This window comes from Salmo salar, chromosome 19 (genome assembly GCF_965601325.2).
Source record: "Salmo salar chromosome 19, fSalSal1, whole genome shotgun sequence".
Classification (NCBI taxonomy): Eukaryota; Metazoa; Chordata; class Actinopteri; order Salmoniformes; family Salmonidae; genus Salmo; species Salmo salar.
Window position 1 is genome coordinate 9859061 of NC_138309.1, and position 13630 is coordinate 9872690.

Consider the following 13630-nt stretch of genomic DNA (forward strand, 5'->3'; position numbering starts at 1 on the left):
GCAGAGGGAGGTGTTAATTCCCAGGGTCCTTAGCTTACTGATGAACTTTGTGGGCTCTACGGTGTTGAATGCGAAATGACCAGATAGAGTCCAGTCCATGTCCATTAGGTTAATATTTCATGTATGCTGTACGAGGACTCTGTGTGCTGTTATTCTAATGGATGACTGCTTTTAGGTCACGGCCCAAGGGTAGTATTGTCTTGAGGTAAACAACAAACAAGCAAGCATGAAATATCCTGAAATTCTGAGCTGCATTCATTCGTGTCTTTAAAAAATATATATTTAAGTGACATTAGCTTTCCTGACCAAACCAAATCATAAACAGATTCTAGTTCACTGCCATTGTAAGGGCTAAAGTGTTTTGCGTGAATGTATAGGTGTGTGTGTGTGTGTGTGTGTGTGTGTGTGTGTGTGACGTCACCAGTTTTCAACAGAATAAAACATTCACACATTCCCCTTATAATTAAATCCAGTCTCCGACAACAAGGTGACCCCACAGACACAGAGGTCAGGGTGTGTGTTTGTGTGTGTGCACGCGTGTCTTAGCACGTGTGTGTGCGTGTTTGCAGGGAGTGTGTGCACCTTTTTGTGCATGTGTGAGCCTTCAGAGGTCAGTGGATTACAGAGCATACTATGTGTATATGCCTGCCCTGCTCAATAGTAGGAGCTTTGACCCTGTTCCATTATTAAGGTAAGTAGTACACCATGCCAGTGGTTCCCAAACTTTTCTATGGTATGGTCAGATGACATGAAAATAGAGTGGTGGGTTTGGCTTTGAAAAACAGAAGCATATGGAGAAAATCTACCTCATACCTACTGTAAAATACAGTGGTGGATCCTTGATGTTATGGGGCTATTTTTGCCAAAAACCTGATTGCCTCTGCCAGATCGCCTCTGCCAGATCGCTGACACTTGGCCACGAGTGGATCTTCCAGCATGACAATGACCCCAAGCACTAATCAAAATCCCAAAAGAAAATGTTTAATTGACCACAAAATCAACATTTTGCAATCTCAGTCTCCAGACTTGAAGCCCATTGAAAACCTGTGGTTTGAATTGAAGAGGGCAGGCCATAAGAGCAGATGAAGGATATCAAGGATCTGGAAAGGTTCTGTATGTAGGAATGGTTTAAAATCCCACCCAACGTGTTATCCAATCTCATAAAACATTATTTGGTAGTATTTGGTTTTGACCCCCCATATGGTCTGAACACAATACTAAAGTAGCCATGTAAACAGAGACAGACTGCAAATGTGTTCATGAATGAAAGCGCCAGTCATTTAGATAAATCAGACAGCAATGTAAATGAATAATAAGAAATAAAACAACATTAGCTGATTAACTATGTATGTATGAGAGAGTGGAGGAGTAATTTACGGGCAGTGGGGCCTCGGTGTCCGGAACAGGTCCCCCGTTCATGTGTGTGATCCTTCACAGCAGGTCTACGGCTTTATGAAAAGGTATGCAATCTCTGGTAATGAGATGTGTGAAGGTTATGACCAGGGTAAACTCATTTGTTAGAGGGACGGACCGCACAGGGTGTGTGTGCGTGTGTGTGTAAAGCGAACACCACTCCATCATGAAAAAAAGGGCTATGGAGATGAAATACTATTAAAGTAATGGTCAGCAGCACACACACACACACACACACACACACACACACACACACACACACACACACACACACACACACACACACACACACACACACACACACACACACACACACACACACACACACACACACACACACACACACACACACACACACGCGCGCAAACGCACACACACACACACACACACACACACACACACACACACACACACACACACACACACACACACACACGCACACACACACACACACACGCGCTTGTACAAACGTGCAACATTGACGTCACATCACACAGATTACTTTCCATGATCAGTTTTAATACAAATATATCCCGATGAGACATGGTCCCATTCCTTCCTTCCCTAATCCACTACTGATAGGACACTGGGCTAGATGGGGTTCCTTTCAGAGTCGTGGTCATAAATGATAGGACACTGGGCTAGATGGGGTTCCTTTCAGAGTCGTGGTCATAAATGATAGGACACTGGGCTAGATGGGGTTCCTTTCAGAGTCGTGGTCATAAATGATAGGACACTGGGCTAGATGGGGTTCCTTTCAGAGTCGTGGTCATAAATGATAGGACACTGGGCTAGATGGGGTTCCTTTCAGAGTCGTGGTCATAAATGATAGGACACTGGGCTAGATGGGGTTCCTTTCAGAGTCGTGGTCATAAATGATAGGACACTGGGCTAGATGGGGTTCCTTTCAGAGTCGTGGTCATAAATGATAGGACACTGGGCTAGATGGGGTTCCTTTCAGAGTCGTGGTCATAAATGATAGGACACTGGGCTAGATGGGGTTCCTTTCAGAGTCGTGGTCATAAATGATAGGACACTGGGCTAGATGGGGTTCCTTTCAGAGTCGTGGTCATAAATGATAGGACACTGGGCTAGATGGGTTTCCTTTCAGAGTCGTGGTCATAAATGATAGGACACTGGGCTAGATGGGGTTCCTTTCAGAGTCGTGGTCATAAATGATAGGACACTGGGCTAGATGGGTTTCCTTTCAGAGTCGTGGTCATAAATGATAGGACACTGGGCTAGATGGGGTTCCTTTCAGAGTCGTGGTCATAAATGATAGGACACTGGGCTAGATGGGGTTCCTTTCAGAGTCGTGGTCATAAATGATAGGACACTGGGCTAGATGGGTTTCCTTTCAGAGTCGTGGTCATAAATGATAGGACACTGGGCTAGATGGGGTTCCTTTCAGAGTCGTGGTCATAAATGATAGGACACTGGGCTAGATGGGGTTCCTTTCAGAGTCGTGGTCATAAATGATAGGACACTGGGCTAGATGGGGTTCCTTTCAGAGTCGTGGTCATAAATGATAGGACACTGGGCTAGATGGGGTTCCTTTCAGAGTCGTGGTCATAAATGATAGGACACTGGGCTAGATGGGGTTCCTTTCAGAGTCGTGGTCATAAATGATAGGACACTGGGCTAGATGGGGTTCCTTTCAGAGTCGTGGTCATAAATGATAGGACACTGGGCTAGATGGGGTTCCTTTCAGAGTCGTGGTCATAAATGATAGGACACTGGGCTAGATGGGTTTCCTTTCAGAGTCGTGGTCATAAATGATAGGACACTGGGCTAGATGGGGTTCCTTTCAGAGTCGTGGTCATAAATGATAGGACACTGGGCTAGATGGGTTTCCTTTCAGAGTCGTGGTCATAAATGATAGGACACTGGGCTAGATGGGGTTCCTTTCAGAGTCGTGGTCATAAATGATAGGACACTGGGCTAGATGGGGTTCCTTTCAGAGTCGTGGTCATAAATGATAGGACACTGGGCTAGATGGGTTTCCTTTCAGAGTCGTGGTCATAAATGATAGGACACTGGGCTAGATGGGGTTCCTTTCAGAGTCGTGGTCATAAATGATAGGACACTGGGCTAGATGGGTTTCCTTTCAGAGTCGTGGTCATAAATGATAGGACACTGGGCTAGATGGGGTTCCTTTCAGAGTCGTGGTCATAAATGATAGGACACTGGGCTAGATGGGGTTCCTTTCAGAGTCGTGGTCATAAATGATAGGACACTGGGCTAGATGGGTTTCCTTTCAGAGTCGTGGTCATAAATGATAGGACACTGGGCTAGATGGGGTTCCTTTCAGAGTCGTGGTCATAAATGATAGGACACTGGGCTAGATGGGTTTCCTTTCAGAGTCGTGGTCATAAATGATAGGACACTGGGCTAGATGGGGTTCCTTTCAGAGTCGTGGTCATAAATGATAGGACACTGGGCTAGATGGGGTTCCTTTCAGAGTCGTGGTCATAAATGATAGGACACTGGGCTAGATGGGTTTCCTTTCAGAGTCGTGGTCATAAATGATAGGACACTGGGCTAGATGGGGTTCCTTTCAGAGTCGTGGTCATAAATGATAGGACACTGGGCTAGATGGGTTTCCTTTCAGAGTCGTGGTCATAAATGATAGGACACTGGGCTAGATGGGGTTCCTTTCAGAGTCGTGGTCATAAATGATAGGACACTGGGCTAGATGGGGTTCCTTTCAGAGTCGTGGTCATAAATGATAGGACACTGGGCTAGATGGGGTTCCTTTCAGAGTCGTGGTCATAAATGGAAAGAACCAAGGGAAGTAAGAAACGATTCAATACTGTCGAGAAGGGGGGAGAAAGGATATCTACAGTTCCAAGATAGGAAAAAATAAACAATGGAGGAAAAGAACAAGGGGGAAAAGGAGTGTGAGGCTGAAAGTGGCCAGTCAAGGTCAGAGAAGCAATTAAGTCCCAAATCAGGTCAGACGTTTCTAGACCTTTGTCCTCTAATGCTGCTCCTTCCATCCTCCTCTCTCTGTGTTCCCTCCTTCCTCATCTCTATCCTCCTCCTTCTCTCCTGTCTGTGTTCTCTCCTTCCCCTACTCTGTCCTCCTCCTCTCTTCCCACTCTGTCCTCCACCTCTCTTCCCTCTCTCCACCCTCTCCTTCCCCCCCACTCTGTCCTCCTTCATACCTCATCCTCTCCTTCCCCCTCTGTCCTCCTTCATACCTCCTCCTCTCCTCCCTCTCCTTCCCTCTCTCCACCCTCTCCTTCCCCATCTGTCCTCCTTCATACCTCCTCCCTCTCCCTACCCTCTCCTTCCCCCAATCCGTCCTCCTTCATATCTCCTCCCTCTCCTTCCCTTTCTCCACCCTCTCCTTGCCCCACTCTGTCCTCCTTCATACCTCCTCTTCTCAATCCTCATCTTTTTCCCCTTCCTCCCTCCTGTAAGAAAATAGCCCTCTCTTTACACACTCATCCCATCTTTGGCTTTGTTTTAAGATGGAGAGGTGGAATCAATGTGGCATGGAAGAAAACAAAGGAGAGGCCAACATGAATCATCAAATGATGTAAAGGGGATTGAAAAATAAAACATGATGATTGCAGGAAGTAGCCAGTCTTATTTACACAACCTGGATGTATTTGTCCTGTAAGAAAAAAGTAGACAAAAACCCAATACATGGTTCTATTTGTAGTTTGGTAAAGTCATTTTCATCAGTCATTTCAATAGGTTGTTACATGTTCATAACCATTTCCAGAATACACTCAACTGAATGTAGCCTCATCACTGAAACAAACAAATTCCTGCAATGTTTCTAGAATCCCTTTTGTAAAATCTCCCGTGGAGAAGTATAGCCCAACGCAGGGCTAGCGTTTTCCCTTCTACTCTGTGAGAAGGGAACGCTCTCTGTGTCCATCCCGTCCTGATATATGAACAGAGGTTTATAAGGGCAGGCCAGTACATATGTAAGTTGGGCCTTATGGTTGACCTTACAAAGCACTTAGTCCCCCCCAACCCTAGCCAGAGTAATGCTGCCTGGCCTGCTACAAGCCATTTATTCACCTAACCACCGTCAAGACCACATCAATCAGCATTAGGAACCCTCTGTCTTTCTCGCTATCGCTCATTAGTTCATTCTGTCTCTCGCTCTCTCTGCGTAGCTCGTTCATTTGTTCATTCTCTCTCTGACTGCAGTGTCCATTTCACCCCCCCTCTCTCTTTCTTTGTCAGCAAATCTCTCTCTCTTTCTTTGTTAATTGTCTATCCCCATCTCTCTCTTTTTTCCTCCTTACAGATATAGAGTGGTCCCTGAGCCCTAACCTTTTATTGGCACCTCTATTGATTTTAATTAGTCTAATTAGTTCATTATTGCAGGGTTCAGGGAGGCCATCCATTACAGACCATCCCAGAGTTAATATGCTAATGAATCCGATCAATTATCACTCAAAGCTAAAGTCATTAACAACCGTATTAGCATAATCAACGATCGCAACCCCATGACCCCTTTTGTTCTCTCTCTCTCTCTCTCTCTCTCTCTCTCTCTCCCTCTCTCTCTCTCTCTCTCCCTCTCTCTCTCCCTCTCTCCCTCTCTCTCTCCCTCTCTCTCTCCCTCTCTCTCTCCCCCTCCCTCCCTCTCTCCCTCCCTCCCTCCCTCCCTCCCTCCCCACCTATGGAATCTACAGAGGTTAGTAATTTCTATGGCTGATGTCTACAAGCCATATGGCTGTCACAGGGTTTGACAGATGCAGAAGAGACAGAAAACCTCTGGGATAGGGTGTCCTCTCTCCGGTCATCCAAGGACCCAAGCTGGAGAAATGCTTTTCCTCAGAAAGAGGGGATGGGAAAGGAATAGGTTAAGAATGGTGGAGAAGAGCAGTACAAACTTGCCTCTAGACAGTCATCTAAGGTCAGTTTAGTATTTTCCTCCCTAATTGTTGAGGTTAGGATTAGGGGTGATTCTAGTTTTAGGCCTAAGGGGAACTGCTACCCTAAAGGCATGGGATGGGATAGGACTAGGATGGTCATTCTGGGGTGGGAAAGTGGGAGTGATCAGTGGACAGAATCAACGGATCAAAGAGGGATCGACTGATCCCTAATGACCTGTTCCAATCTCTACTGATCTCCCCTGATCCCTCAGTGATCTGAACTGTCCTTTACTGCCCCCAGGGCCAGAGCCAAGCAGAGGGAATTAACATTCACACATGATGCTTAGGAAGAAAAATTAGCTTTGATAAGACTATTTGTTTATATGGAGGGAGTTAGGGTGGAGGGACAAAGATTGAGAGACAAACAGGGAAGAAGACAGCTAGGAGAGAGAGAGAGACGAATATTATGACTTACGACCAAGGTGTGTTGGTGTCTCGCTTGTTGGATGAAGTTTGTGAGGGAGTCCATGTCAGTCTTCAGGTCCTGGTTCTCAGAGCGCAGACTATACACACTCTCCTCCAGAACCCTCCTCTGCTGCTCCAGACCCTGACAAAACCACATAAAGAAGTACACTTCATCCACCGGATCATATAATAATGATATGCTAATGCTTTCTTCTACAAATAGGCAATACAAACTCGAGCACAGAAAATAGGCTTCTTCAGTAATTCACTGAAGTATGGAGAGAGTGGATTGATGTGTAGCAGCTCATTTAAAAAACACCACAGGACAGAAAACTCTGTTAAAACCATTACAACACAACATTACTGCTACTTAAATGAGAAAATATATTACAACCATTCAATCAGGCATTGCCTCTCATATTACACTGCTCATTGCATAGTTTACATTGTAGACTAGCACATAAGTAGCTCTAAATGCTCAGCAATCGGTTTAATTTCCAATTATGGACATCAGTAGAGGGATGCCTACCCAACAGGCAGGGGGACAAGTGTGTAATATTCTGTTTGGCACAGTTCATTCCTTACTGACAATCTAATTGACCACCGGATCCACTCTACAGAGACTAGAGAACATCAACAGAACTTTATACCTCGCCGAATGACTCGAAATCTAGTTACCTGACTAATAAACCAGAATAAATGTGAATAATGCTGTATTATTTGCTGCAGTGTATTTGTTAGGTTACTACACATACTGTTGTAAGTTGTATAACTATACACTTTTAAGGAAGGACTGGTATCGTTCCTGGAATATAAGCACTTTATTAAAAGGATCTAAATAGTATGTTAGTATGCTGGGATGACAGAACAAATGGACCTGAAACAGAGAACAGAAGTCTGTACTAGCCCATAGCCAGACAAAGGCAAGGGGATAGAAGATGGACTTCTTATTGGATGGACACTAGTCTGGGATCATTCTAAAACATGCATTTTGGGGTGAGAATTCAGCCAATTACATTTTGATTTGATGTGCAAGAGCCCTTAAGACAGGTGTATATTCATCCATATTGTTTCTGTATTTATTAGACAATCAGTGAAGGGCTAGATGTCTTCACAACTCAACAACAAACACAACAGACCTATGGAAACACAGTCTGTCATTGTCAATGGAGTTAGTTTACCCCTCAAGAAACAGCACCAACACAACATTTTACATTTACATTTTAGTCATTTAGCAGACGCTCTTATCCAGAGCGACTTACAGTAGTGAATGCATACATTTCATTTCATTTTTTTATTTTTTGTACTGGCCCCCCGTGGGAATCGAACCCACAACCCTGGCGTTGCACACACCATGCTCTACCAACTAAGCCACAGGGAAGGCTGAAGTGAACCACTCAATATATGGTTATTCATTAATAACTAAAACATATAGATCAGCTATGTGCATGCTAAACAGAGGTCACTAGAAACATAATGAGAGAGATAGTATTCATATTTAATGGATCAAGGATTTAGGCCCACACACATGATCAGGGGTTATGAAGGTTACGATCTCTGTCTTACAACACACTGCTAGCCCTACTGCTCTCTGAAAAGATCCTTCAATCATTCCTGAGAAGGAACCACATATCTTTGATTCATTTTCTACAAGGGCAAATCACATTTTCACTAATTAGAGATAAAAGGACAAAGGAAGAAAAAATCGTACATTTGAAAAGGAAAACGGATAGAAAGAACTACATCTCTCTGACCTCAGAGTTCTATAAAAACGGCGCCGTCTGACCACTTGACCTTTCCTGTAATGCTTGGTAAGTGATGTGTGTGATAGAATAATATAACGTGATTAGTGTTGTGTATGTAAAACTCTCTCAGGAGACCAGAACGATAATATATGGTATTCTAGAACACCACAACACATACAATACCATAAGGTCACTATGGTGACCATCTTGTTTACACAATCTATTCTAAAAAAGAAGAAGAAGAAAAAGAAGAAGAAACCACATATGTATTCAGCTTTTTACATCTGACAGCTAAAGCATATTATATCACAGAGAATAATGCCCTATTGGAGTCTTAAGGAAATGGATTAACCAGGAGAAAGGCAAGCCTATTGAAGTTCTCAACCTGTGAATTATAATTAGGATACTATTGCTCACTATGAATGGTATTGTGAAGCTTTTTACCTGAAGGCCCAAAGTTCGGTATTATTCTCTGCCTGTCTGGGGGCCTTGAACGAAGCTTCTATGGTCACAAAGACATGCATCTCAGCCTCATACTCTCATAATTATATTGTTACATTTCTCTATTGGGCTGTTTTGTTAAGAATAAAGGCCTTTCTCAACAACTGTGTTGCAATCTTTTCGTCTGAATTCCCCAAAAATACAGATTCCGATTTTGGCACACTAAACCATTTACACCAAGTCCGATGCACATACATTTGCATAACGTCACCAACGCTGCTGCGGTCATTCTCAGTGGCAATATGTTGTTCAAAGTGACCTAGAGAGGATGCAGCAATGAGAGAAAGATCCTATAGCCTACTACCGGAAAAATAAAATGCTACTGAAAATATTAGGATAGGCTATTCATCCTATAGGATGAATCATGAAAGGAGCTTGGCTACGTTTTATTTAGTTGCACCCCATTTAATGAGAGGAAAGGGAAAACTGGCACGTTGTCATTGCTCGCACATACAGTATGCTGCTGACCATCAGGATGCTTGCTACCTACAGTTATCTTTCTATCTGATTAAAGAGATTAAGTCCAGACAGGTTGGGCCTATTTTAGGCAACTTTCTGAATGGACATAGAGAATTAGCGAACTCCTACACGCACACCCACCCACCTAAAAGGACCCATTATTAATTAAAGAGGCCTGCAGCACATCTCACTCAGACACAAAATCACATTTCTCCTTTCCCAAAAATGTATTAAACACCTTGCCTTAGCTTCACATCCTTTCTGTAGGATATCAAAAATGAGTCTACATTATAGGACAATGCTAAATTAATAGCCTACTGTATCATAAATTGACAAGTAAAGTTTCAAGGGGGAGATATAGAGACAGCTGTGATATAGGCTATATGAATCTAAAATTGACAACCATTAGAAAATAGAAACGCAACCTGTCCATAGCCTAATTATCAGCCGTTCACCAATTTTAGGAAAGCAATTGGTGGTTATGTTGACACTACATTTGAATTTGAGTGCTTTATCTAAATCTGTGCAACCACTTACTGATAAGGGTCAGCTCCGATGGAATGTTTCATGGTTGTTTACAGCACAAGTGGTCGCTTAGATTCACTTTAGCAGTCCTATAATACACAGCCTAATAGAGGGGTCTCCAACCTTTTCTAGCATGAGAGTTACTTAAAAAAACTAATAAAATGTTGTGATATACAGTTGAAGTGGGAAGTTTACATACACCTTAGCCAAATACATTTAAACTCAGTTTTTCACAATTCCTGACATTTAATCCTAGTAAAAATTCCCTGACTTAGGTCTATTTTAAGAATGTGAAATTTCAGAATAATAGTAGAGAGAATGATTTATTTCAGCTTTTATTTCTTTCATCACATTCCCAGGGGGTCAAAATGTTACATACACTCAATTAGTATTTGGTAGCATTGCCTTTAAATTGTTTAACTTGGGTCAAACATTTCGGGTAGCCTTCCACAAGCTTCCCACAATAAGTTGGGTGGTTTTTGGCCCATTCCTCCTGACAGAGCTGGTGTAACTGAGTCAGGTTTGTAAGCCTCCTTGCTCACACACGCTTTTTCAGTTCTGCCCACAAATTTTCTATAGGATTGAGGTCAGGGCTTTGTGATGGCCACTCCAATACCTTGACTTTGTTGTCCTTAAGCCATTTTGCCACAACTTCAGAAGTATGCTTGGGTTATTGTCCATATGGAAGACCCATTTGCGACCAAGCTTTAACTTCCTGAACGATGTCTTGAGATGTTGCTTCAATATATCCACATCATTTTCCTGCCTCATGATGCCATCTATTTTGTGAAGTGCTCCAGTCCCTCCTGCAGCAAAGCAGCCCCATAACATGATGCTGCCTCCAAACATAACAATGGTCATTATGGCCAAACAGTTCTATTTTTGTTTCATCAGACCAGAGGACATTTCTCCAAAAAGTACGCTCTTTGTCCCCATGTGCAGTTGCAAACCGTAGTCTGGCTTTTTTATGGCGGTTTTTGAGCAGTGGCTTCTTCCTTGCTGAGCGGCCTTTCAGGTTATGTCAATATTGGACTCATTTTACTGTGGATATAGATACTTTTGTACCCGTTTCCTCCAGCATCTTCACAAGGTCCTTTGCTGTTATTCTGGGATTTATTTGCACTTTTCGCACCAAAGTACATTCATCTCTAGGAGATAGAATGCGTCTCCTTCCTGAGCGGTATGACGGCTGCGTGGTCCCTTGGTGTTTATGCTTGCGTACTATTGTTTGTACAGATGAACGTGGTACCTTCAGGCATTTGGAAATTGCTCCCAAGGATGAACCAGACTTGTGGTCTACCATTTTTTTTCTGAGGTCTAGGCTGATTTATTTTCATTTTCCCATGATGTCAAGCAAAGAGGCACTGAGTTTGAAGGTAGGCCTTGAAATACATCCACAGGTACACCTCCAATTGACTCAAATGATGTCAATTAGCCTATCAGAAGCTTCTAAAGCCATTAGATTATTTTCTGGAATTTTCCAAGCTATTTAAAGGCACAGTCAACTTAGTGTATGTAAACTTCTGACCCACTGGAATTGTGATACAGTGAATATAACTGAAATAATCTGTCTGTAAACAATTGTTGTAACAATTACTTGTGTCATGCACAAATTAGATGTCCTAACCGACTTGCCCAAACTATAGTTTGTTAACAAGACATTTGTGGAGTGGTTGAAAAACATGTTTTAATGACTCCAACCTAGGTGTATGTAAACTTCCGACTTCAACTGTACTCCTTTTTTTCTAGCTTTCAAATAGGCATATTCTTATTTTCTGTGGGTCCTTAGTGTAGAAGAGAAAGTAGCGCACTGTTTTCTGTAAATATATAGTACCAGTCAAAAGTTTGGACACACCTACTCATTCAAGGGTTTTTCTTTATTTTTACAATAGTAAAGACATCAAAACTATGAAATAACACATATGGAATCATGTAGTAGCGAAAAAAAAGTGTTAAACAAATCAAAATATATTATGTCGTTTTTCACTCTCAAAATTACAACTGTTCATAGAAACAACAGAATTGGATGTTCTGAGTCCATGCCAATGCTTAAATAACAACAGAATACGCTTTTTTTTTAGGTCTGGAAGAAAACTAATACATTTAGATTTGAGTGTAATTCCCCTTTAATTGTGCATCTGGCCCTTTAATTGCACATCTAGCTAGTGAGGAATATGCCATCTAATGTGCTGGTCTAGTGATGGTTCTGTACTGCTGCTGCTCATTTCATGGTAAACAGCCCAACACTCATAACCGCTAAGGTTACCTGCAGCCCTAATGAACAGCAATGTATATTGAAACTTATTTCGAGCAATTTTTACAAACTAATAGGCCTAGGCCTATTGGAGGAGAGAAGCATCAATCCATCCTCTTGCTTGCTGAATGGCTATAAAAAAGGCTACAGCGTTGGCAATGAACTAGAGAGGACGTTTGAATGGCGAGAGTGACGTGTAGCTCTGGTGTGAGCACATTGGCTAAATTGATACATTGCTGCACTGATGCATTGCAAATGTAAAAAACAGGCGGAGAGAAATGTATTCATTAATTCACACAACAAACCCACAGACCTGTCAGTGGCAGTGTGCGGCCTGCCACTGGCAATGTCCCATATAACAACTTCTATTGGTCAACAGCTTATTTTCACATGCAGAAATATGCAAAAATCAAACCTGTTCCTGAATAAATAACTGACGGATTGCGGCAGGACAATATTTAGCAATTGGTTTAAACGGCGTCATAAACAAGACGTGCTCGTACTTATTTTTTTCTTCCAAATTATTTGGATGAAAATAACAGACTTTGTGAGAACGGGCCTTAAATGATCATGCTCTTTATGTTGTCGTTGATTAGCCCTTGAATATCTCTAGCATTCTGCCATGATTAGATTCCAACAATGGGGCTGTGTAAAACTACATTCACATATGAAATCTATAGGGAGGCAAGCCCACGGCCACTCACAAGCCAGCTGAAGGCAAAAGCATGCAAAAGCAAAGCAGGGATGGAGGGAGGGCAACGTAGGCCTAACACAAAGGAAGAAAATAGACATGAGGCTTACATGAATGATTTGATCAGAGGTGCGTAGCTTGGCCTCTATGGTGCAGACTCTGTTGTTGGCTTCTGTTTCCAGGTCCTCCACTGTCTGGACCAGCACTTGGTTCTGGTCACCCAAGTCGTTCACATAGGACTGGAGGATACGGACCTTCATCTACAAACACAACAACAACAGAATAACAGATGTGATAACTATATGTGATGCTGTGTGTCTCTGTGAACAACAGATAAGTAGCCTAGACACGATGTTGTGTGTCTTTGTAAAGCACAGATAAGTAGCAGACATGTTGCATTGCATGTGTTTATGAATGGTTTTAAATTGCACTCCCAATATAGCAACATACTGTTCATACATGAATGATGTTTCATCATAAAAGGCATTTTCAACAACAGAACATACACAAAAGTTGAAGACAAGAAGACCTCTTGACGTAAACAACTGCTTTTGTGTGTTATGTTGGTAGTAATGTATTTTCTAAAGGTGCACAGTAGCTTTGAATTGACAGACAATCTAGACTCTAGAGAGATGCTGGTGTACTTACTACTGTTTATATGTAGGCCAGGCCTGGGTCTAGGTCTCAGCCTCACGTCATTCTCTCAATCTAATTCTTCTCAAGTATCTTACAATGT

At 42.5% G+C, this 13630-nt stretch overlaps 1 protein-coding gene across 1 annotated transcript in view; it reads right to left on the bottom strand.

Moving 5' to 3' along the window:
* LOC106578416 (uncharacterized) overlaps positions 1-13630 on the bottom strand; it is a 138768-nt gene that overhangs the window by 122530 nt on the left and 2608 nt on the right. Inside the window, exons 2-3 of the mRNA XM_045702053.2 lie at positions 13005-13154; positions 6730-6861 (exon numbers count right to left, since the gene is read on the bottom strand). Of these exons, the coding sequence (XP_045558009.2) occupies positions 6730-6861; positions 13005-13154 (282 nt within the window). The remainder of the gene's footprint in view (positions 1-6729; positions 6862-13004; positions 13155-13630) is intronic.